The sequence below is a fragment of the Portunus trituberculatus genome, chromosome 38, assembly GCF_017591435.1.
Source record: "Portunus trituberculatus isolate SZX2019 chromosome 38, ASM1759143v1, whole genome shotgun sequence".
NCBI lineage: Eukaryota > Metazoa > Arthropoda > Malacostraca > Decapoda > Portunidae > Portunus > Portunus trituberculatus.
Window position 1 is genome coordinate 12,701,190 of NC_059292.1, and position 27,534 is coordinate 12,728,723.

At 40.0% G+C, this 27,534-nt stretch overlaps 1 protein-coding gene across 9 annotated transcripts in view; it reads right to left on the reverse strand.

Moving 5' to 3' along the window:
• LOC123514827 (cubilin-like) overlaps positions 1–27,534 on the reverse strand; it is a 226,654-nt gene that overhangs the window by 56,871 nt on the left and 142,249 nt on the right. For all 9 annotated transcript variants that reach the window (XM_045273049.1, XM_045273050.1, XM_045273058.1 and 6 more), the window contains 7 exons: positions 21,256–21,467; positions 15,240–15,447; positions 11,616–11,824; positions 4,375–4,612; positions 3,092–3,285; positions 2,414–2,633; positions 1,940–2,172 (listed from right to left, as the gene is read on the reverse strand). In XM_045273049.1, the coding sequence (XP_045128984.1) occupies positions 1,940–2,172; positions 2,414–2,633; positions 3,092–3,285; positions 4,375–4,612; positions 11,616–11,824; positions 15,240–15,447; positions 21,256–21,467 (1,514 nt within the window). The remainder of the gene's footprint in view (positions 1–1,939; positions 2,173–2,413; positions 2,634–3,091; positions 3,286–4,374; positions 4,613–11,615; positions 11,825–15,239; positions 15,448–21,255; positions 21,468–27,534) is intronic.

Below are 27,534 nucleotides of genomic sequence, written 5' to 3' on the forward strand. Positions count from 1 at the left end.
GGAAGTTCAAGTCAGGGGTTAAACTTGTTATAATTGGTTCGCTTAACGAAAATTTGCTTAACGAACAATTTTTTAGGAACGTATCCCGTTCGTTAAGCAGGGGTTGCCTGTATTCATAAATAATAATTATTGCAAAGAAACATAATAAAACATAATAAAAGATTATATAAATTGATAAACTACTCTTATAAAGTATATTTATCTCGGGGTATGCATTCCACAGCATGTTACTGCATTCCCAACTATCCATCACTTAGGTCTGTCAATCAGTTGAAGTGTACAAATATAGCCACCCACAGAAGACTGGGTGATCTAATAATCACAGAAGAGCTCATAGAGAGAGAGAGAGAGAGAGAGAGAGAGAGAGAGAGAGAGAGAGAGAGAGAGAGAGAGAGAGAGAGAGAGAGAGAGAGAGAGAGAGAGAGAGAGAGAGAGAGAGAGAGAGAGAGAGAGAGGCATGGGTAGAGGTTTCTTTACATTTTCCTCCCCTCTCCGTGATAAGCCTCAGAGGAGAAGGTAGGGGGAGATAAGATAAATTTGTTTTGCCTTTTCAGTTATGTACACATGCATACTTTATCAATATATGAAAATATATGAAATACCAACAAAAGACACACATTTTCAGCTAATGGTGGTAAATGGTGGTGGTGGTGGTGGTGGTGGTGGTGGTGGTGGTGGTGGAGGAGGAGGAGGAGGAGGAGGAGGAGGAGGAGGAGGAGGAGGAGGAGGAGGAGGAGGAGGAGGAGGAGGAGGAGGAGGAGGAGGAGGAAGAGGAGGAGGAGGAGGAGGAGGAGGAGGAGGAGGAGGAGGAGGAGGAGGAGGAGGAGGAGGAGGAGGAGGAGGAGGAGGAGGAGGAGGAGGAGGAGGAGGAGGAGGAGGAGGGAGGAAAGAATGCAGGCTCCATTCACAGGTAAACATTAAAACATAAATTAAAACTACTTCCTTTAGACAATTAACTAAAATTCACATTCATTGTTAGGTATTATGAGTGATACAAGCGTGATGTTTTCCAAGTGGGCTGCAACACCTAGTGCTGGTGAAATGAAGGACAAAAGACCATGGAAAACCTTATCTTTAGAGAAAAAGCTTGAAATTGTTAAGTGCCAAGAAGGAGCTAGGGAGCTGACATCATCACCAGAACCCTGCAGTTGCCTCAATCCACTGTCTCCACCATAACCAAACAAACAGCAAGTGTGAAGAAAGCAGGTGAGACAGCTTCTACATCAATGGCAAAGATGCTAACAAGGAAGAGGGAGCTAATAATGGAGAAAATGAAGAGACTCATAAGGCTGTGGACTGATGACCAGACTCACTGCCGAGTTACTGTTAATTTAACTGAGGCTTATTTTTCTCCTCTTGCCAATGGATATAGGCCTATAGGGGAAACCACTGTATAAAAAAACTGAGCTTATAACACTACCTCCTTAGGTGGTTTGGAAAAGTGTTCTCCATCTCTCAATACAAGTTATGCCTAGATTACTCTCCCCAATAAAATCATATTGAACCTTAACTTTGTTATTCAATCGTTCATTATTCGATCTGGTTTTCAGGAACATTACCCAATCGTAGAACGAGGGAAACATGTATTCTCAATCATTCATACCTTTCTCTGCTAAACTCTGCAACTCCCAACCTGTCTGTATTTTCAACTTCTATCATGACTTGACTTCCTCAAGATATTTACCCCTTGCCTTCGGCTAACTCTATTGTACCTCTATGGGGACTTGGCAACTAAATGGGCTTTTCTTTTTCATTTTTTTTTTTTGCTCTTGACCAGTTGTCCTCTCTTGCATGAAAAAAAAAATAATACAGGTACCATGCCAGAAAGAAAGAAGGATTCAAGAAGGAAGAGGAGGAGAAAAATTTTGCCAATGAATGGTAATTAATTCTTATTTGAAAATAACAGCAACCAAATAGTGTTAGAACAAACTATATGTACCTCGAAACAGCATATCCTTCTTCTTGAATTGATATATTGCTTGGAAGCCACTGTGGACATGCTTGCTGTCTGTTCTGAGGACCACCCGCAGACCTACAGCCTCCATCTCACTCTCAATGGGCCCTGGTGCTGCCTGGCCACAGTACCGCCCATTGAGTCTCTGCCTTTCCTCCGCAGATCCCTCTGGTCGGTAAACATTGTATATCTCCACCCAGTCCTCTTGGCAGTGGTTTCTGAAAGTTTAATAAGCCATAATGAAATTCACATTGAGATTCAGAGTCTTATGTTGTCATAAACATTAAAACAGAAGACATATTTTATTAGAATTTAAAATGATTTTGCTTTAGACTCTCAGTACAAAATATAGAACAATTTAGTTTTTAGGTGTTCAATACATAAAAATTTAATTAAAGACCTGTAGACAAACACAAAGAATCAGAAAAGAATAGTTTCATGGTTACAAAACAAACTTACCCATAAGTCAAATTATTCTTCTCACTACGCAGCTCAAATGTATAAAATGCCAGCCGAACCTGCTCATCTGGGTTGGCCTGGAAGGTATACTCGCAGGTGGTGCTGGACGGGTAGTTAGCCGGGTGCCGGGGGGAGTTGAAGGTCCCTTCTTTGCGGCTTGAGCTGTAGTATGTGAAAATGCACTTGCCATCAGGGGATGGTGTACCAGGGATCTTGTATTCTGCCAAGAAAAGAAACATCGTCACATTCTTACATCCAATATAAAATGTTTCTTTGAATATCAGATAAATAGAAATAGAATACCACATAAGACAAAAATAGAATTTCATCATATCACTTATTTCTTTTGCTAATTACAAGATAAATCTTAGAGAATGATGTAGGACTGCATCAGTTTGAGAACATTAAGGTTGGAAAATTATATAAAACCTTGAATAGTTATTAAACTTAAAAGCTCCTTTGAATTTTGACATGAATAAAAATAATTATAAGTAATTCTTATGATTTCTCCTTGCAATACAGTATTACTTAAATGTTTAAATGGCAAACCTAAACTTATATGATTACAGGAACAAATGCATAATATATACTGTACACACATAGTTATGATTACAGGAACAAATGCATAATATATACTACACACATAGTTGTGATATTAGATCAACTTTTTTTAATTACCTGTTTCAAATTTGTAATGTGCTTTAAATCTTCCACCCTGGTATTTTCCTGAACTGAAGACCATGACAAGCCTGGGCCCTGAAGACACCACTGTCTGAGGCAGAGTCTTACCACACACTTCATGGTCAGGGTTGTCATATGCATTTTCTGTCTCTTGGCCCTTCAGGTATATCCTCAGGTAACCATCTGAACAGCTGTTTGGGAAGGAATGCACTTGATGAATAAGTAATGAGCTCCTTCATGTGAATATGAATGCACTATTACCATGCATGTGAAATGATCAAAAGGTATCAAGTTCAGTAAATGTACATACAGTATACATACAATAAAATAAATACATACAATAAAATAAAAAAAACACTATAATGCATGTTCATTAAAATTGCAACTACACATACTATTCATGAAACAGGTTTAGTTGTTTTGTAGACTAGTATGAATTACTCTGACCAGTCACAACTGTTTCTATGTTGTTTTAGGGGAATTACAGTTACTACATATATACATTGTCCATATTTCAAAGGTATGAGTCTACAATGATATATATATATATATATATATATATATATATATATATATATATATATATATATATATATATATATATATATATATATATATAATAAAATGCAGAAAATTAGTTACAGTGTAAAGGAAGATTATGAATTCTTTATTAATAGTTTCTTTGTTATGTGAATAATACCAAATGGTTTTTTAAATCTTGACACTTTACCCTTGTTAATAAAAGACTTCATCTATGAGGTAACTGCAGTATTGGAAAAGATGGCCCTTGTACAACATCTTTCCTTCTTTAATCTTATCCAGCTTAGTTTTTCCTGTATCCATACTCTTCCATTCAACTTCGAAGGTTGCTTTTGCATTACATATTTTCATCAAACTTTAAAATAGGCAGTTGACGTCTTTAAGCTCCTTCCACATCAGAAAATTCAGTTGTGCTCATTCAATAATCCCTATGTAAGTTATTTTTGCAGAGAGGGTTGCACCTTTTATAATTTAAAATGCACTTATATCAGATTCCTTCATTCAGTGTAGCAGAGAAACTGATGAGCTGGTTATTCCACATGATAATCACATTTTTTATTTTGTATGACATCCTATTTTGAATATTCAATATAAAAAATATATATATCTAACACCTGAAAGAGAAAAAGTAAAAAGAAGGAGCATGTGCATGCATTCAATATTCAATATTCTATACCAGTACTAGTTTTGAACAGAAATTAAAATGAGGAAATAATAAAATGGTAGTTAGAAATACTCACTTTTTATCTCCTTTTGGCTCGGCAGGTATATCAAAATTCTCAAAAAACTGGAGTCTTACTCTTTCCAAATTTTGGGCATCTTGGAGCCCATAGATGAAGTACCTACAAACAATATTAGGAGGGTAAGGGAAGGGATAGTTGGGGCTGTACACTGTGCCATTTGACTCCTTCTTACTGAGGATGCGCTGGTCACACTCTGTCCCTCGGATGTGTTCAGAGTCAGAGGCATTGATGAAAGCTGGGTAAAGAAGAAAAAATTGAAATTATTTTGGATGATTTATGACGCAAGAACACTGATAAAATACTCATTTGTTTACAATGTTTATAACAGTGGTTCTTAATCTAGGGGGCATCAGTAATTTCTAAAGGGAGCATATGCCCTTGGAAAAAAGCAGGGATTTCTCTAATTATATTTGTCATTTTCTTAATGAGAGCATGATCATTTAATATTTTGAGTTTATGAAAATACTGTATTGTCTTTTTCTTTAATGTCTGGGAGGGAATTGTATTCATAGATGCAAGGGGGTGTAGAGGCAAGGACAAAATCCTAGGGAGGGTGTGGTAGTAAAAATGTGAAGAACCACTGGCTTACAATAACCACAAGAATGTTCTGTGAGCAAGAAAAAAAGGAAAAACAAGATGGTGAAATTGTTTCCTGTAATGAACAAGCCTACAACTCGCTTCCTTCCCATACAAGACATCTGTCTTATCTTCTTTCTCTTACTAAGCCATGTGATTAGTTACTATTTTCTGATGAGTCTCAACCATCATAATCCTTTACATAGCTACACACCTTTGGAAATATTTATCTGGTTTGGAATAAGCTGGTTGACTACCCTGTTTCAGTCAAACACACACCTTAAGAGAAATTTCCTAGTTCTCAAATTAGGAGAGCCCACAACCTGCTGGCATGCCAGTCTTTCTTGTATGTACATCAATATAAAAGATTAAGTTTTGTGCCATACACATGCTAGTTACACAGCCAGGAAAATGACAGAGTAGATCTATATTTTAGTCAACATAGTCAAGGAGAGTCTGTCCCAGTTGGGCATGAATGAATTTTTTAAAGGGAGAAATGAAGTCACAGCTAAAAGCTTTAACAGAGTTCCAGAGATCAATACACAAGATGCTTAAGTCTGCTTCTACACACAGTTGACCTGTGGGACTTTGCCACATTGAATCTATGACCCCTGGTGTGCATTATTGTGGAGAGAGTAGAAGTATCTTGGGGCATTAAGGAGGACTAATTGTGAAAGACTTTCCAGCATTTTATGAGGTCAGCTCTGATTAACCTTCCTTGGACGGGATACGGGTTCAGGTTATCTAAGTGGTCTGCATAGCTTAGTTCTGACATTTCTGTTATGCGCTGGATTGATCTTTGCTGTGTAGATTCCAGAAGTTTTAGATGACTTAGGGACCCTGTATTCCATACAATGGAACCAAATTCTAACAGTGGTCTGCTGTGGGATTTAAACAGGATTATCATGAAGTCTTTATCAAGACAGAGTATATATATTTTAGTAAACTTCTGCAAGGCCTGCTGCTTTCTTTACAGTTGTTGATATGTGTAAGTGGAATATAAGAATGCTGTCCTTATGTGTAGATTGGATAGAAAAGTCAGTGTTGTCCATGTGGTAATGCTGAAGTGAGGCTATGTTGTTCCAGTCTGCTGAACCTCTCTGATAGCATAGCACAGCACACTTGTTCAGAATGAAATGCAGGTCCCAGGAGTTAGTAACTCTGTGCACTTTGTCAATGTCTCTCTGACTGCTTGTATCTGCAGTCAGGAAGGAACAGGAATTTCTATGTAACTTGAGATAGATTTTCAGATCATTCACAAAAAACTTGCATTTTGAGCAAAATGTATGACAGCAGGAAGTTGATGTACACCTGGAATAGCAAGGGACCCAGGACTGATCCTTGGGGTACTCTGGTAAGTAACTCTTTGGAGGAGCTGATGAAGCCTGACACTGAAACTTGAAGTGCAACCTAATAGGCACTCTTTAATCCATGACAGCACGGAGTTGTGAAGTCCCAGTGGTCTAGGCTTATCAATGAAAACGGAATGATTCACATCACAAGCTTTGCTAAAATTGAAGAATACAATGTCTACTATATATCCAACATTTATCCATGCAATGACATCATTGTATACAAGTATTTGCTAGTTGTCTATTGTTCTGCCTTGTCAGAATCCATACTGGTCATTTGAAAGAATACCGTTGGAGTCAAGGAAGGTCTATAATGATTCTGAAGTACCAAATTTGATGGCTAATATGATGCTCCTTTCCTAAAAAAAAAAAGTCTCTGGAAATGAGCCTGCACCCTATGAGGGCAAGGTTCAGTATTAAAGCAGTGGTGGGTGGTCAGCCTATGGCAACAGAGGCTCTAAAACAAACACCAGACATCTTCACACATGTAAACAAAGTGATGATAGGTACTACACCACAAAAACAACTCTTTCTTTAAAGGTAACAATATATAATGGGTAATATATACTGGTAATTCACATAGAATGACACCAATCAGGAAGAATTTGCCATACACCACATGAGCTAAAACAAAACACACAATTGGCAATCTTCATCTTGACATGTGCAACTCATTGAGTTCTTTACAGTGTGATGCTGTTACTCCTTGAGGTAAGACACATTTTCATACATCTTTTATTTTTTTTTGATGTTATGGCTTATATAGTGCCTGTACGTACACTTGAAGAGTATAGGAAGCACTGTTCAGCTTTCACTCATTAGCGTCACAGGTAATTTTATTTACGGTGGTACCCATATTAGGGCCCATATCACCACCCAAGTGCATCTTTGGTGTAAGGCAATTACACCTCCACCTAGAACCTGGGTATCATGGTGACATGTAGGTAACTTTAAACCACTTGACAAATGACAGAGTTTCAAGACAGCACATGGTGGGATTTAAACCTATGCATGGACGCCCACCTGCTCCCACACTCACCACCATATCCATTACGCCACTACCTCCCAATTAAAATTGCACGTATCTTTTTAACATTCTTACCTTGATTACATGTAAAAAAAAATGTTACCTTGCATGCAACTAAAAAAATATATAAATAAATAAATAAAAAAAATAAATAAATGATGATTATTAGGCCTGTAGCAAGGTAAAGAGAATACAAGGTAGTCTTAGCCTCATCTGCCACACAGGTTATTAGGACGTCATATTTAGGAAGTGGAATTAAAAGAAAACAGAGATCACCTGCACTCTATATTACTGTATTTTTAGATGTGTGTGTCATGCTATGATGCAATTGCACAAGACATTTAAAACTTGCTGGTTGGCAGGGTATATAATTATCAAAAGATAAACTACACCATCTGGGAATTTAGGGTCAGAAGGTTTCAGAAAGACAATAATCCCCAAATTTTTAATCCCCCCAAATTAAACAAATAGATCCTGCACCATCCCCCTACAGTTCAAGTTGAACAGCCCACCATTTTTTTTTTTTTTTTTTATTTATTCATTTATTTTTTTGGTAGTTTTGGGGGAGGGGCGAGAGATTCGTATAGGTTGAACATTTGCGTTTGTTGGTCCGGCCTTTGCCCCTATTAGTCCAAATTAGCAAGGGTCACCAGTATATAGCTTTGCAAACCACTTTGTGAATAAGAAAGAGGCAAATTTGTGAATGCAAGAAAGATAATTTATAACTCAAATTCATTATGATTGAAGATGTATTCCTCTGAAGACAATTTAAGCTGATGGTTTTCCTTCTCTCCTTAGGCAGATAACAGCTTGTGGTGGCTTGCCTTTTATTCTCATTAAACACAAACAAGAACAGAGCAAGAGTGGTTGACTCTTACTCTTACCACAAGAATTTATCTAATGTCTTCCTTGGCCTACCAGGAGGCGAGTACAAGATCACCAACTGTAATGCCAGTGATGATAATCAGCTTAGTTGTAAACAGTTTGCCCACAAACTCCATTTGATGCAACAACACTCCTTTATTTACTTATTTACAAACAGGAAGGGCACTTCAGGACATAGGGTTAATTTTGTTATTATACAATTTGCAGTACCAAACAGATTTTGCTGACAAATGTAGCTGATTATTACTATATGCTGATGACCCACTGGATTAGTCTCTTGGTAGCTGTCACTGAACCTATTGTAAACCTCTCTTGCCTTGCTAGGTAGCCAATTTTTTTGTCAGCTCATTTTTGACAAAGACATTAGTACTATTGTCCTTCTGGGAAAGAAAGAAAAGTTACCATCCCGTTTTTGTCTTCCTTAGGAAGAAAGACAAACTATTACACTGGTGCTGGTTTCCTGAAGAATAGACTATGACCTAACCTAACCTGACCTTGTAGCGGATTAACCTACTACAGGGGTATGGTAGCTTGCACGAGAGGTAGCAAGGCGGTCGAAGGCTCAATGTGGGTACGTGTAAACAGATGGTAACACAACACAAAACTGGGACCAAGAGCGCTAACACAAAACTTGCTGGTGTTTTACATTCATTTCCACTTGACCACTCACGACTATGGCTGATACACGATGCCCAGCACCCAACAACTCACACACCACTATACAACTAACCTAACAGCTTACCGGGTGGCACTCCACCTGGTAGACCTACAAATCACCTCCTGGGTTTGCCTAATGAGGGTCAAATTGACCTCAGCACAAATACACCCTCTTACCTATCATCACACTTAAACCTTTGGTTTGATACAGTAAATTCCACCACACACTTTTTCCTCGCTGGTGAAGAAATCATACGTAAGCCTATTTCTGCCATTTTACCAAGGTTTTAAAGTAACATATTTACATAATCACTTCATAAGAATGCACAAATGAATTTGGAAAATCTTTCTAATACGCCCGTGTCATGAAGCAGTAAAATAGTACTCACATTTAGTGATAAAGTACTTAATGCACAATACGTTTCTTGTGGTTTTACTTGGGGGATGGCCTTAGTGTGTCGTACACAAGCCTTCAAATGTGCGGTGTTCGGCGAGTTTTCTCAAGTCCAGCAAGCTGCGGCGAGCCATGGAGCTCCATCATACTTGGAAATGAGCAGTACACTGACTTGCATTTGTTTCTAGCTTGGGTTTGTGGGTAACTGTTGAATAGGGTTCTTATTGTGTCTATAGTTCTTTTGCCCAATGACGTGCCACCACCTCTTAACATCACAAGGTGCGCCAATGGGAATTTGCAATATGTATTAGTAGGTGGGGTACAGCTGGGCAGAGAGCTGCACAAAGACATCTGTGTGTGCAGTTCAGCCATGGCCACCAGTGACATAAGTTGTAAAGGTTGCGAATTTGATTATTGGGAAATCATCGCTCCTGCGATGCAAGTCAGTGTACAATTGAGAAGAGGACCAGCCAGGACCTTCATCCTTTCGTTAAGGTATTGTGAGGAGGGGTATTGGTAGAGGTAGGGCATTTTGCGTCAAGCTATAAGAGAACCGGTGTGTGGGGAGGGAAGCTGCCCCAAAGCAAGGATACAGTAAGTTAGGTTTATGTTAGGCTTAGGTTAGTGTTGTAGGGGGTCCGGGGATGCAGGCAGGTTAGGTTTATGTTAGGGTTAGGTTAGTGCTGTAGGGTGCGGAGGGATGCAGCACCCCGGCTAGGTTAGGTTAGGTTAGGTTAGGTTTATATTAGGGTTCGATTAGTGTTGTAGGGTGGGGTCCGGGGGGATGCAGCCCCCCTGGCTAGGTTAGGTTAGGTTTATGTTAGGGTTAGGTTAGTGTTCTACAGGGGGAAGGTTATGTAAAACTTCCCTATATATAAGGACATTTTTCAACATTTTGGGAAATTTCCCTAGATTTTTTCGTAGCGGGGGGGTCCGGGGTCGCAGCCCCCAGGCTAGCAGGTTATTATATTAGGTTAGGATAATTTCTGTGATAATTATTCTTGAATTTTTTCATTCATCAAAATTTTCCTTGAAAACGGCGGTTTTTGTCCTAAAGAATTTTTTCGGACCCCCATATTTCGCCTATTTTGGCTTCCCCAAAAAAACCTCGATTCCCCACAGGGCCCGAAGCTTGTTGGAGGGGTTAGGGGGGGTGTGGGTAGAGAATAGGGGACGGATGTATTGTAAAGAATTACCATGAATTTATACAAAATACCTGGTGAGAGGGCGGAAGTCCGGCCTGGGCAATAATGGTAAGTAAAGCTTCGGCTGGCTATCTCCGCTGTAAATGGCGGACATGTTCAAGTCTCTCCCTACCTTCTTGACGCTCATCTTAGCAGCAGAACACACATGTTATGTGCACGGAGTTAATTTATGAAATCCAAGAGGGGTTAAAAGCTTCATGGAACAACCTTGAAGTTTTGCGACCATTACAACCTGACCTGACTGAACACAAATCTGCCATATGTATGACATTCCTGTGCTATATATCCCCCTTTACTTAAAAATAAAAATTGTTTGCATCGTCATATACTCATCTTGCTTACAAACAAAAGCGGGTGCTACCGTGCTACTACAGCATGAGGTAGCTACACCTCCTTGTCTTTAATACAAATATAAATAGAATATAAATATATAAATGATAATATAAAGTTTAAATAAATAGTATACAAATACAATATTATATGTTGGGTGACCGGTAGACGACCGTGGTGAATGTAGTTCAATGCTGCAATAGACCTCACGTTGCAGTCGAAACGAAAGGCAGACCTCACACAATAGCAACAGATAAAAACCATTGCCTCTGATTATTTTTACAAAGAGCAAGAATTCTTACGGTAGGGAAGGTAAACGGATATCGCCACACCAGTCCTGCGTCCGCACATTGTCAACTAGACTTAAGTTAGTTGGGTTTTCCAGCCTGTAGATCCTGCATCACCTCAAGATGCTGGTCATCTTTTTCCCCGGCCACCTGTAGTACCTACTACTTAACTACTTTGAGGTGGATATGTGGTTTCTGATCTGTTATCTATGTTATTTATGTTATTTTATGAAAGTGTGTTTTACACTCTCCTTACAGACACTATAGAAAAATGTGCGAGTAGATGGTAACTGGTTCGACAGTATCATAACCTCAACATAATTTCATAAAATAATCTGTGTGTATATATATATATATATATATATATATATATATATATATATATATATATATATATATATATATATATATATATATATATATATATATATATATATATATATATATATATAAAGAACATTGCATGAAAACTAAATTACTCACCTGCTAAGAAGAAAATGCCACAAATTCATAATTTATACTCACCTAAATTAACGTAACTTTCAGAAAAGTTATATATCCCCTGGAAGCCTCTGTTTTGGGTGTCAGCGATTCGGTCTAGTGTGTTGAAAGTGAGCAGAAGGGAACTGGAGGTGCTGAAGATGACCAAGTTTCGCTGCTGACCACAATATGTTCCAATAAGCGAGGACACTTGGCTCGACCCATCGTAGATCTTCACTTGATCAAATGGACAGCTGGAAAGAGAAAATCAAGGTATTCGGTTAAGAATATTTTCTTCAACAATACCTTATCGAAAAAATCTCAGATGCATATTTTCCTGGCTAGTTTTAGCTTTTTTTTTTTTTACTACGAAAATTCCATTGATTTTCAGGAGGAAAAAAAATCGCATTACGTATGGTGAAAACGAAAATGTGAGCTTATATCAAAAATTAAATTATAGTCAATAAATTAATGACAAAAATTAGAACCCAGGAATCATTAATGTTGCAATTTCTGGAAAATAAATTTTAATTTTACAAAAATAAATAGATAAACTACAAAAAAAAAAATAAATAAAATCAACAAATAAATACATAGCAGATGAATAAATAACTAAATAGATATAAATACATAGTTTGAATCTATCACTTTTGAGAATTCTAAGTCTGCTCTACAGTTGAATAGATAATTGGTTTGAGAGAGAGAGAGAGAGAGAGAGAGAGAGAGAGACTGGATACATACAGCCATCCCTCACTGTACTATCTTCCTTGCATACTTCTGTAAATTTCTTAGCCTTTAGCTGGGTATAGAAGACAAAACCTAGAAAGTAAAGCGTGTAGGTATCACACTGGCCTATGGTAAGCAGAACACGGGCTATTGTTCTTGGTGTGCAAGGGAATGTTATCACACAAGCTGTCTGTGTTCCTGCTGTGCTAGACAAACGGTCCAGCAACCAAGACCAATATCAATTAAAACAAACCAGAACGAAAACATGCCGCATATACCTCACTCTGTACTTCGTGCTGTAATTGGACTTGCATTCCCTGTTAATGAAGAAAAGGAAGCAGAAGCTAGAGAAGAACCACGAGGTGCGCAACGGCGACTTTGGAGTCGAGGATGGTTGTTATAATATGTGGCCTATGAGAGCAAGCTATCGAGATCATGTAATACATATTCCACCTTTCTAGATCAATAAAATATAATTCATTATTCCAATGTAAAAAATATGCATGTTGTTTGAGTTGCAATAATAGTTTCCATTACATATTTCCTATATATCTTTTACTGGCATAGCATACAAAGGGCTAAAAATGGATATCAAGCCGTCCCACTCATAACTTTGCTCCTCCAATCTTGAGCAAATTCCTGCTACCTCGGTGGATATTCCTTTTTCTGTGTCTCATATGCCAGTGTGATACCCTCTTTACTATTCCTCACTCCCCCGAGTGCTGCATTAAGTAACGCAAAGGAGGTAGCGGACATGAAAGAGATCATTCTGCTCTCTATTATCTCCCTTCATTCCTTTCCTCATCACCACCTCCTCTTCCATCTCACCTTCCCTCTACATTACCATCTGAAGCCTCGCGGTTTGTATGCTTAGTGCAAACAAAACGAATATTATAGTGGCCTAGAGCCTCCCTTCAGGGGAAGAGTAAGCCACCCTTGGAGGGCAAGATGAGTCAAATATCTAAGAGGAAGTGAGCCATCCTTAGAGTGGAGGAAAGAGGGAAGACAAGCGTGTACAGATAGATGAGTGGCCCCTGATTCTCTAGTGAGGTAGTAGGAGGATTGTTGTCGCAGAAATGGATGAAATATTTTCTAAAGATGGAGGTCATCCAGAAGGGTCATCCTTAAATTGAAAATGAAAAAAAAAAAGTAAAACTAAAAAGCAACATTATTTGTCCATGTATTTAGTGCCTATCACGGTGTGTGTGTGTGTGTGTGGTGTGTGTGTGTGTGTGTAAATACCGACTACCACCATATACAGCTGAAAGTGGTCGTGTTTCCTGCGTTCTCACATTCTCTTCATCCATTCCTTCGTAAACTTGGCCCATACACGAACTTTCCCAATCTTCCCATGCCTTCCCTCTACCTCGCTTGGAGATGCGCACCTCCTCGCCACGCCCCGCCACTCCTCCGTTAGGGTTAGGCAATGGAAATCCTTAGGTAATGTAATGATGAGGAATGTTACCACTTCAAGAACGCAATATATTGGCTACATGCAACAACCAAACAACACGGGAGGATAAAACAAATGAGTTTCATAACATTCTTGAAACTTCAAGGAATTCATAATAGGTTTTCTTTAAGTGTCCTTACATACTGGGCTGAGTAAATAACGGATTAATCAATGGCAGTAAATTATTTTAGCATTCTGCATTACAAAAAATTTCGCTTATTATTTTTTGTTTACTTTCTTTTAAGGCAATATTTCCATCTATTTCAGACTGTTGACTGCCTTTTTATCCTTTCTTTGAGTTTGCATAGAGCTATATTCATTCATTATTGGTGTATTTTTGAGCTTCAATATCTTTTATTTTCTGTATTTTCTGTGTTTGTATATATTTGTTTAAGTTAACCACTGTGTTGTACGGCGCCTTATGACTTAGTTGTTGCATCGTCTAAAACATAAAACCCATTAATACTTCCATCACTACCATCGTTCACACATGTACATCAATACAAGGAACGAAAAAAAAAAAAAGGAAATTATTTATTTTTCATATTTGTAAATATTGGTTTTTCATTACGATGTTTTTTTTTTCCTTGTTAAGTTATCACTAGAATTATGAACAGTCTTGAGAGCCCAAAGGATTTACAGAACGAGACTATTGAGATTAGTCGAGAAGATGCACCGTGATCTTTGAGAATACGGACTTTGGATCAACAAAATCACTATACACCAAAAGCCGCTGGAAAGCTACTTGACTCCAATAAAGCAGCGGCACTTCCTTTATTCAAATCATTAGAACGAAACCTGACTTCTAACAAGAGAAAGAGGAAGATGAGGAGACTACATGAACAAGAATAAGGAGAAGATTGGAAACAACAAAATAACAAAACTAAAAACTAAACACCTCAAACATCACCAAGCAAAAAAGTGACCTACATTCAACTATTCACACGTCATGATGAAAAAAAAAAAAAAAAAGTCCTGTGGCTAGCTAGTAGGCTGGGTGGTTAATTGGCGGCGTGCACATATTGAACCACCAATGAATTATGTACAGGGGAAAATTCACTCGTCTATTTAATAAGATGGTCGCTTGCTTGTATAAACGCGCGAGGGAGGATAAAAGAGAGGTGGTGTATGAGGCTGCTGGACGGGCCTAAGCTCCCGACCCCTGTTCTCCCCCCACTCTCTCCCGACGCTATTGGATTTTTCCCTTGATAACAATGTTGCGCCGAGGTCGAGGAATGAGCCGCTAAGAGAGAGAGAGAGAGAGAGAGAGAGAGAGAGAGAGAGAGAGAGAGATAATGTGTACGGAAATTTATCTGAAAGGAAAAGTAAAAGAAAACATGAACAAATTGTAGTATGAGTAAAGAAACGAAGAGGAGGAGGACGATGAAAAACTGAAAGACACGAAAGAAAAATTAAGCTGAGAAGATCAAAGTGAGAGGTACCACCACCACCACCACCACCACCATGCAGCAATCCCATCCTCTACTCACTGAGGGCCGCCGTAGAAGAGGTCGAAGTCGCGAAACTCTAGTCTGATGCGCTGCCCCTTCTTGCCGATGAACTTGTAGTAGCAGGTGATGTTCTTCGGGTAGGCGCCGGGGTACGTAAGCGTCATGAACTGGCCATTCCTCTGCACCTCTGAGTGAATCACGTAGCCGCAGAGAGTTCCCAGCTGCAGATCTCCCGATATGTATCTGGCTGCATGGAGAAAGTGGATGATATACGAAAGCTCCCAAAACCGTCTTTAACCTTTAACTGCAAATGACGCTTGTGATTTTATTCTATTGATACAAAAAAATGACCACAAGCACTAAAAAAAGATAAAAAGTGTTATTGAATACTATGTAACACATTTTTCTGTAAATATTACCTTTTAAAATCATCACCTAATCTTGCGATATCTAGTAAGGAAGCCACAGCAGTCAAAGATTTAGTTAAAGTGTGGCGGGAAGGGTGACATCATGAACACTATGTAGCCTGCTGCCTGATCACATGTGACTAAGTAGCAATTCAGTATTATATAAGAGAATATAGTATCAAATTTTCCAAGTCATTTATATGGCAACCATCCCTGATATGACAGGGCTACCAATTCTTCCTGCCATATTCACCAAATGTGCCAAGTATTATCGTCTAGGTTACTGTCTAATGTGTCAGAAAGCAGACCTCTCCTTTTAAGATAGTTCTGAGAGTTATTGTACATGTTCAAAAAAAGTATTGTTACACATTCAACATGATACAAACCAGCGTCAAGAATGAATTCAATTTTTTCCTATATAAGAGGGGAAAATTGGTCAAGGGCAACAAAAACGATTGAATAAAAAGCCCCACTGAGATGCCAGTCCCCGAAAAGGGTCGAGATAGATAGCCAAAGAATGGGATAAATGTCTTAATACCTCCCTCTTAAATGAGTTCAGGGCATAGGTAGATTATGGAAATACAGAAGCAGGCAGGGAGTTCAAAAATTTACCAGAGAAAGGAATAAATGACAGTACTACATGTTAACTCATGCGTTAGAGAGTAACAGGCTACTCATTTTGCTGCTTATGTTTGAATGCAGCGTTACCTGAATGAATGAAGTGAATGGCACTCGTAAATGAAGGAATATAGAGTTAGGAAGATACAAAAAACATATATTAGTTAAATTCACTATTTCCTTCCCCCTCCCCCGCAAACTTACACACTGACTAACCCTGCTGAGACTACCTTGGTGTTCAGTGTGACATCTGTCAAACTTCACTTTTACGGTACATTTTTTGAGTGAGTACACATAGATGGAGAAGAACAGGTAAGCTTTTGGAAAGGAGGTCAGCACAGGGTCATGTCAAAAGGGAACTTTAAAAGGTGTCGTGTAATTCTATGGCTAAGGTTGGTAGATGGATATACAGAAAGACATTTTTATGTAGGAATTGTCACGGGTAGGCTTACAATCATCTTGCTGCTTCCCACTTCCTTTTTTTCTATGCTATGTTCTTCAGAAAGGCGGAATAGGGACGGAAAAGATGATACATGAAGAGAAGAGCATGAACGAATGAGAGATGAAGAAAAGAAGTGAGGAAGACATGTATGATTTAGATAGAAACAAAGTGTATGGAGGAGAAATAAGAAAGAGAGCAGAAATAAATCGATGAAGAAAGGTGAGAAACGGACGGAGAAGCTACGGAAAGCAAAGAAAGAGACATGGAAAAAAGAGGAACATATTTCAAAGAGAAAAAGATACAAAGATTGGAAGTAGAATAAAGCAAGAATGAAGGAGAGAATGAATAAGAAGGACGAGGAGCGAAATGAAAGAAGGTGCAGATGGAGAGAAAAGAAAAAAAATATGACAAAAAAGCAAAAAAGACCTGTGAAAATGGATGAAAGAGAAAGAGAGAAAGTAAAGGATACAGATGGGTGGAAAGACAGATATTAAAGGGAGAGGAAGGGAAGAGAGGAGGGCATGCGAGACAGTGAGTTACGTTGTTAATTAAGGTGGTTAAGAAAAACTGAACAAAAAGAATACGTAATCCCTCGAAGACTTTCTTTACATTTACGCTGTTCTGGTTCCTTTCCGGGGCTGGAATGAAAGGTGGTACACAATCTCTCTCTCTCTCTCTCTCTCTCTCTCTCTCTCTCTCACTGCCACTAGCAATTTTACCACTACTGCTACCACTACTACTACAAGTACTACTGTTTATTATAGTAGTAGTAGTACCACCACCACTACCACTACTACCACTACCACTGCTATTATTATTACTACCACTACCACTACTACTACCACTACTACTACCACTACTACTACTACTAGCAGTAGTAGTAGTCCACTGCCAGTAGTAGTCATCATCACTAGTAGTCCATTACCAGCAGTCCACCACCACTACCACTCACCACTGCCACCATTATCACCACCACCAGCAACACTGCCACTGCTATTACCACCACCACCACCATTACCACCACCACCACCACCACCACCACCACCACCACCACCACCACCACCACCACCACCACCACACCACCACCACCACCACCACCACCACCACCACCACCACCACCACCACCACCACCACCACACTGTTACCACCACCACCACCACCACCACCACCACCACCACCACCACCACCACCCACCACCACCACTGCTGCTGCTGCTGCTGCCACCATTACTGCCACCACCACCACCACCACCACCACCACCACAAACACCACCACCACCACCACCACCACCACCACCACCACCACCACCACCACCACCACCACCACCACCACCACCACCACCACCACAAACACCATTACCACCACCACCATTTACCATTATCACCACCACCACCACCACCACCACCACCATAACCACCATTACCACCACCACCACCACCACCACAACTCCATGTTACCACCACCACCACCACCACCACCACCACCACCACCACCACCACCACCACCACCACCACCACCACCACCACCACCACCACCCACCAATCCACCACTGTTGCTGCCACCACTGTTGCTGCTGCCACCACCACCACTACTACTACTACTACTACTACTACTACTACTACTACTACCGCTACTGTTTCTACTACAAATACTACTACTATTACTACCACCACCGCTACTGTTGCTACTACAAATACTACTACTACTACTGTACTACTGTATGGTGTTCAATATGCATAAACAGACAGAGAATGAGATCTTGCAGCTAAATAATGATAATTTTCAAATAACAGATAATTATAAATATTTGGGTCATTATATTAATAATCATTTATCTAACACAAAGAATATCGAATTCAGGTTAAATACTTTTTACTCTTCATTCAATAACATCTTAAGAGAATTTAAATTTGTGGATTCTAATACAATCTCCTTTCTTTTTAATTCCTATTGCTGCCCAGATTTCGGCATTTCTTTGTGGAATGGACCTAAGATGTTTATATCAACAATTTTTAAATCCTTTAATACAACATACAGTGGGACATTAAAGAAAATAAAAAAAATGTACCCTTACATGCCAGCAATCACATCACTGCCAATGATTGCCAGCAATTGCTTTTAGATCACAAGGTAGCCTTGATACAACCAAGAGCGTATAAACGCGTAAATAGATTATGTAATCCATTTTCTAACTGTACCAAAGAATGGATGAATGGTGGATTTTTTATGACATCTATTAAAACACTTTTCAAAGAAAAGTATAATGTTAACATTGATAATGAAGACATAGACATACTGACAGCCAAGTTTTGGTGGGTGCAGACACATGAAGATAGGAGAGGACCATGCTATTTCTGTTTTTTTTATATATCTAAAATGACTTATTAATAATTAATTTCGACGTGTACTTTATGGATTTTAAAGATAGGAGAAGATCGTTATATCTGAAGTTTTTTTTTTTTTTATATGCATTGTATTATTAATTTGTTCCGACGTGGATTTTTATAGTTTTGAAGGAAAGGAGAGGATCATGATATCTTTATGGTTTTAATAATTGTATTATTAATTAATTCCAACATGTATTTTAAGGATTTTATTGGTAGGAGAGGACCATGCTATTTTGATCGTTTCCAATGTGCAATGTATTATTAATTGATACTGACATGAATTTTAAGCATGTTTATGTGGTAGGATATGTAATGTATATGATGTTAATATGTGTACATTCCGAAATAAAGTATATTGATTGATTGACTACTACTACTACTACTACTACCATCATCACTACTGCTGCTACTGCTACTGCTACTGCTACTGCTACTACTACTACTACTACTACTACTACTACTACTACTACTACTACTACTACTACTATTACCATCACCACTACTGCTGCTACTGCTACTGCTACTGCTACTGCTACTACTACTACTATTACCATCACCACCACTGCTACTACTACTACTACTACTACTACTACTACTACTACTACTACTACTGCTACTACTATTACTACTACTCCTACCATCACCACTACTGTTGCTACTACTGTTGCTACTACTACTACTACTACTACTACAACAACTACTACTACTACTACTACTACTACTACGTATTACTGCTACTAACACTAGATACAAACAATGAATAAGCCAAACAGAGAAGTATTCTGGGTGGAAAACATAAATATATTAATGTTTGTTGATTGTTACATAATGAAACGAGTTCACCTTCACACTCACACACACACACACACACACACACACACACACACACAATCACATTTATCACCATTATATACTTTTCCTTCATTTACAGCTTTATCTATTAATTTTGTTCATTTTCAAATCAGGTATACTTTTATTTATTTTTTTTAGTTCTGCCTCAATGGGTCTGTCTGTCTGTCTGTGTCTGTCTGTCTGAGCCTGTGTTCCGTCTTTGTACGTATCTTAACAGGGCCCTCTTTTTTCCGCACCCTTTATTGTCTTTGAACTAACATCATCAACCTTTTCTTTTCATGTGCTCGTTTAACTTTTTTTTTTTCATTCCTTTTCAATGCTTCCCTAGCTTTCAGTGTTTATTTTTACTCTATGAGTATATGAAGGAGACCTATAGTTAATTCTTTTCCCATATGAAAGTGACCTAAAGTTAATTTTTTTTTTCATCAATCAATAATTTTTGGTAAGTGACATACATACTAAAAAGATACTCTGATTTTCTGAAGGCAACCTAAAATAAATCAATACCTGGCCTGTTTTCTTTCCATTAATGACCAATTTTTGCCACGTCACATACTAAACAAAACGTAGTCCTTGATTTAAGAACTATACTGCTCATTGGTTACTTTTTTGTAATTTGTCTGTTGTGAGCTGTGATGAGGTGTATTATTTTGACCAATATTATTACTATTTCTCTCCTGGGACCATTTCTAAAACTAATCAACATGTTCTCATACTCATGGCCATCTATTTTTGTACAATACGTGATTAACACCTCAGCACTAATTAACACTAAATCATCTGCTTGCAATATTCGAACTTTATCTAAAATCTTAATCAAATGCATCAAAAGATTCTGTTACTTTTGCTGAAGCATCTACTACTACCTCTACCACTACCACCACTACTGCCACTATCACTATCACTACTACTACTACTACTACTACTACTACTACTACACTAGTACTACTACTACTACTACTACTACTACTACTACTACTACTACTACTACTACTACCACCACTACTACTACCACTACTACTGCCACTACTACTACCATAACCACTACTACCACTACTACTACTACTACCACTACCAATACTACTACTACTACTACTACTACTACTACTACTACCACCACTACCACTACCACTACCACTACTACTACTACTACTACTACTACTACCACTACAACTACTACTACCACTACTACTAGCACGACTACCACTACTACTACTACAATACTAATGGTTCTTTTACTACTCAGAACCACCACCATAACTCCATTGTTCTCCAGCTATCAACACTAAACACTTCAACTGATAAAACCTCTGCTAATATGAACCTCGACAATATCCTCTCGTACTTACACTCATTAATGAACTTGTAAGTGCCGTGGAAGAGGCTGGTGGAGGTGTTGGCGAAATCCGTGTAAAAGCTGATGACCACGGTGTTGTAGAGGGAGATGCGGAGGCGCGGTGAGATGCTCCCACAGTACCTTCCACCGAAAGGCGTGTTCAGCAGGTCCTCCTTCGTCGGGTCCTTGATCTCCGTGTAGATGTCCAGGTACTCATGATTGCACCTGTGGGAAGACGCAGGTAGTGATGAAAAGTGAGTTACCTTGCGAGAGAGAGAGAGAGAGAGAGAGAGAGAGAGAGAGAGAGAGAGAGAGATGTGGGAGTAGAGAAAATTTGGACGAGAAAGAAAAATAAAGGAATAGACAAAGTGGAAGAAAAAAAATGTGTGTGTGTGTGTGTGTGTGTGTGTGTGTGTGTGTGTGTGTGTGTGTGTGTAAGAAGCAAGGCGGAAGTTGATGTGGTGAGTGGTGGAGTGTTGAGGGAATTATGGAACAAGGGAATGGGTGTTTCTTTGTCTAGCGAATGTGGGAGAGAGAGAGAGAGAGAGAGAGAGAGAGAGAGAGAGAGAGAGAGAGAGAGAGAGAGAGAGAGAGAGAGAGAGAGAGAGAGAGAGAGAGAGAGAGAGAGAGAGAGAGAGAGAGAGAGAGAGAGAGAGAGAGAGAGAGAGAGAGATGAATGGTAAAACACCCCGGAAAAAATCTTTTAATCCCCAAATAAACAATACTGCTTGTCATTAGAATCACACAACGGATGATAAATGAAAGATATTCTCCCACTTAACAAGCACCACGCAGCCGCCGACACCTCACCGGAGGGATGGCGCAAAGCAAAACCTCTGAACCATTCCCTGGAGCCAAACAGAGGTTACAAAATCTCTAAAAGCGAACGAGTTGAGGCAGAACGTACCGCACCAAACGAGCGGACGTGCCGGAAACTGGAGGGGCGGGGTGGGGAAAGCAGAAGTTGGTGGGGCGAAGAGTAACAGAAGAGCTGTAGGCCAGGATGGGACGGAGCAGAGCGGGGCGGGGCGGGGCGTGTGCGGTGTGGCGTGTGTTTCAGCTATCAAGATAATGTTCACGAACCCGCTGCCACCGCTGTTGCCGTCACCGCCGCCGCTGCCGCTGCCACCACCGCCAATGCCGCGCGAACAACACTCGCGGACCAACGCTTCACAATTTACCGGAAAGGGCGACGCTGTGGGGCTTTGCACGCTTGGGTAAGCCAGGTGCTGACTGGCTACAAAAAGGAGACAGAGAGGGAAAGGAAGAATGGTGATGGTGAAAGAGAGACAAACTTCGAAAACGTGGCCAGCAAAATTCAAATCGAAAAACAATAAATAAATGAAATACTGTGTGGAAAAAAGATGTCATTCGAAGCCTCAGTGAATAAATAAAGAAACACTTCCGGGGTCTCTCTCTCGGTCGGTCTCTCTCTCTCTCTCTCTCTCTCTCTCTCTCTCTCTCTCTCTCTCTGAGCCTAGACAGACAGGACGACGGCGCTGTGACAAAGTGACTGACAAACGGACAGGTGGACAGGTGGACAGAGAGACACGGAGGCTGCCACAGGAATTCGAGGGAGGAAGCGGAGCGGGAGCTGGGTCAAGTGGCGAGGCTGTGATGACCTTTTGCAACGCTGGAACATAAAGTCTGACCCATCTCTCTCTCTCTCTCTCTCTTGCTTTGGTTAACCCAGAGTCGCTTCCGCCGGCAATACGACACACATGCATACATACACACATACATACACACGTAACGCACAACATAGTCTCCACCACCACTTTAATCATCACCACCACCACCACCACTACAACCACCACCATCAACACCGTCACCATCACATCACGCTGCTGAATCTCTCTCTCTCTCTCTCTCTCTCTCTCTCTGCATCTTCTTTCTTACTCTTTCACCATTTATTTTCTTCTTCTTCCCCTTCTTTTTCTTTTTCTTTTCCTTCTTCGACTTCCTTCCTTACTCCTCTTTTTCATCCTCTTCTTCTTCAAAACCTCTTCTATCTCCTTTTCCAGACTCCCACATCCGGATCACTGTGGCAATGTCTAAGAGAACAGAGAGAACCGAGAGAAAGAAGCTGAGGGGTGACTTGGGAATGAAAGTACCGACCAGAGAGAGAGAGAGAGAGAGAGAGAGAGAGAGAGAGAGAGAGAGAGAGAGAGTTGTAGAAGCGACCAAAGCCAGCAGCCAGCCAGCCACCAGCCAGCCAGCCACCCAACCAACCAACCAACCAACACTTCCCACGCCTTCCCTTTCCTGCGCTCACAATATCCCAGCCACGTCCCCCCACGCCGCCTTCCGCTCGGTCGGATTCGCTCAAACGCCACGGCCTCGCCTCAGCGGAAAACCTTTAGAAGCGATGGACGAATCTTACCAAGTGCTAGCAGGTCCCAAGGAGGAGGAGGAGGAGGAGGAGGAGGAGGAGGAGGAGGAGGAGGAGGAGGAGGAGGAGGAGGAGAAGGAGAAGGAGGAGGAGGCGGAGGAGAAGGAGAAGGAGGAGGAGGAGGAGGAGGAGGAGGTGGAAAGAATAAGGAGAGCGGGAAGTTAGATGGTGGTAGTGGTAGTAATGGCACTGGAACTGAAGGAGGAGGAGGAGGAGGAGGAGGAGGAGGAGGAGGAGGAGGAGGAGGAAGTGGAGGAGGAGGAGGAGGAGGAGGAGGAGGAGGAGGAGGAGGAGGAGGAGAAGAGGAGAAGAGGAGAAGAATGGGCCAAGAGGAGGAGGAGGAGGAGGAGGAGGAGGAGGAGGAGGAGGAGGAGGAGGAGGAGGAGGAGGAGGAGGAGGAGGAGGAGAGGAAGTAGGAGGAGAAGGAGGGGGAAGAGGAGAAGCAAGAAGAAAAGAAGAATGGGCCAAGAGGAGGAGGAGGAGGAGGAGGAGGAGGAGGAGGAGGAGGAGGAAGAGAAGATAATTTGGTGACAAGGAAAAGAGATGAGGGGAGATACAAAACTCTGCGTACTGTCATTGCACGATAAAAATATGTCAGAGTACCAACCATATGTGCAAAAAGAAAACAAATTTATGTACGCTGAGAAATAATGTGTGTGTGTGTGTGTGTGTGTGTGTGTGTGTGTGTGTGTGTGTGTGTGTGTGTGTGTGTGTGTGTGTGTGTGTAAAGATGACAACACGTTCTGTCTTGATCTTAGCTTTTATGGGAATGGGGATGAGGAGGTAGCAGGAGGGATGGGAGGTTAAGGAGGAAGTGTGGTGTTAAGGGTCAGAGGAGGAAGGGAGGGAAGATCAAAACCCCAGTGACCTCGACTGAATCTGTTTGACCTTTGACTCAAATTTTCATGCCGTGAGGAAAGAAACAAAATATGTGGCGCACTGAAAGAGAGAGAGAGAGAGAGAGAGAGAGAGAGAGAGAGAGAGAGAGAGAGAGAGAGAGAGAGAGAGAGAGAGAGAGAGAGAGAGAGAGAGAGAATATTAATGTTGCTTCTCACTAATACTTATGTACGAGTGAGTCACATTGAACAAATATGTAATGGAGGCAATAAGAACATGGATTAATAGAGCTTGGTCACTTAAAACTTTCCCAACAATTAGAAAACAAAAACATCGGTGCCACTTCTGTTTTTTATCACTGACTGAGCAGAATAAATTAGCTGGTAACTACTGTCACCTCCATTATGTCGAAGCTTAAAGTCAGTATTTTTTTTTTTTTCTCCCACGTTTTTCTTTTGTCCTTGTTGTAGCACCTTCGTCTCCGTGTTTAGGTACTTATCATTTTCATCTCCGAATATTGCAACTCCCACCAATGTCATATTTAGTTCCAGGCATAATATTCATCTAGTCGTACTTTATCTCTACCTCCACGTCCGTAACAATCAAAAACTATTTCTTTGAATATTGTGCGGCGCTGAACTAACACTCGATCCATTCCCTGTGCCAAGTAACACAAACAAGACGGAGGTGGACGTGTTCGCAGACTTTCAGTTCCCCAGGTAGACACACGCTCTTTGATGTTCTGCTATGTTTTCCTGAGTCTCGTGATGCTACCCGCCTCACCCTTCCCGCCTGCTTTTCGTCTCTCCAACGAACTTGCAGCATTTTTGCGAGGGAGGAAATGTAGTTGTCGTGTGTGTGATCAAGTCCGCTAACTAGATTCTGTGAAAGTACGTGAACGGTGAAAGGAATACTATGTGTGCGAGAACAACAGATGCTTGAAGGTGAGCAGCATTCACCAAAACGTTGTCGTTATTATTCTTTTACCTTCCACCCATTCCTGACCCTCAATTATGGATCAGTGGTGAAGTAATAGTGCATACAAGAACCACAATATTAGTTCCATTTATTTATTTACTTTTTTGGCCACCAAGGGTACATTTCTCCGAGAGAGTCTTGCGTTGTTTATCGTTCTGAGGTTTATCCAGCACACAGGACCACAAGATAAAGATTCACTGCCACCTGAGAGAGGGACAATGAGTGTGTGTTTGGGTGTTAAGTTTTATATCGTTTGCTTTACACATGACTCTGCTCTACTTGTATCTTTCCACCTCCGTTCACGTGAGCAAGATTACTTAAAACGAGTATCGTTGTAAACACGAGCAACTTCTCTGCGTTTCCTGTAAACATCGTATAGCTTTTGTTATTTTTGTTTATCTAAATGACACTTCAATCGAAATATTACAGTTTTCCTTTTCTATTTTACAGTTCTCTGACAATTTATATTATTGTTTACCCTCCAACATCAGTATGACAAGAAATAATGAATGAATAAATAAATAAAAATGTCCTGACAATAAATTCTTCAATTCCTTACATTTTCAATACGAGTAAGCGTATGTATTTTGTAAATATGTTAATCGTTTTACTGTCATCTTTATGTGTGTGTGTGTGTGTGTGTGTGTGTGTGTGTGTGTGTGTGTGTGTGTGTGTGTGTGTGTGTTTCATCACTGGTCGAAGAGGAAGAGGGGTAACAGGACAAACTTTCTTCATGAACAAACAAAAGCGTCCCGCAATGGCTATAGCGACAAAAACGAGGCAGAGAAGCTTTGTACACACAGTCAAATCACGCTACTCTGAATCACCAAGGCGATTTCTAACCTCCTTTCCTTACAACACACAATAAATCACAGCAAAGAAACAACCTGTAAACATTACAAAAACAAAAACAATCCACAACATTGCATCGTTAATCATATGTACACCATTGTAGAATCGGAAACAAGATCATAATCCACTACTTAGCAATAACACTATTAGGGTGACCACCGAGCAGTAAAGAAAATGAGGTTTACTAGAAAGACTATGCCAGAATTGAGCATCAGCGTCAAGGGAACGTACAAAATGCTCAACAAGGAAGAGAAGGGGATGGAGTGGGTGCTAATCGGAAGACACCTTGAACAGCATCAGAACACAGGACACAAGGAGGGTAAGGGAATACGTACACTAAACAAGCAGAGGAATAATAGTGGTAGTAGTTGTGGAAGAAGAAGAAGAAGAAGAAGAAGAAGAAGAAGAAGAAGAAGAAGAAGAAGAAGAAGAAGAAGAAGAAGAAGAAGAAGAAGAAGAAGAAGAAGAAGAAGAAGAAGAAGAAGAAGAAGAAGAAGAAGAAGAAGAAGAAGAAGAAGAAGAAGAAGAAGAAGAAGAAGAAGAAGAAGAAGAAGAAGAAGAAGAAGAAGAAGAAGAAGAAGAAGAAGAAGAAGAAGAAGAAGAAGAAGAAGAAGAAGAAGAAGAAGAAGAAGAAGAAGAAGAAGAAGAAGAAGAAGAAGAAGAAGAAGAAGAAGAAGAAGAAGAAGAAGAAGAAGAAGAAGAAGAAGAAGAAGAAGAAGAAGAAGAAGAAGAAGAAGAAGAAGAAGAAGAAGAAGAAGAAGAAGAAGAAGAAGAAGAAGAAGAAGAAGAAGAAGAAGAAGAAGAAGAAGAAGAAGAAGAAGAAGAAGAAGAAGAAGAAGAAGAAGAAGAAGAAGAAGAAGAAGAAGAAGAAGAAGAAGAAGAAGAAGAAGAAGAAGAAGAAGAAGAAGAAGAAGAAGAAGAAGAAGAAGAAGAAGAAGAAGAAGAAGAAGAAGAAGAAGAAGAAGAAGAAGAAGAAGAAGAAGAAGAAGAAGAAGAAGAAGAAGAAGAAGAAGAAGAAGAAGAAGAAGAAGAAGAAGAAGAAGAAGAAGAAGAAGAAGAAGAAGAAGAAGAAGAAGAAGAAGAAGAAGAAGAAGAAGAAGAAGAAGAAGAAGAAGAAGAAGAAGAAGAAGAAGAAGAAGAAGAAGAAGAAGAAGAAGAAGAAGAAGAAGAAGAAGAAGAAGAAGAAGAAGAAGAAGAAGAAGAAGAAGAAGAAGAAGAAGAAGAAGAAGAAGA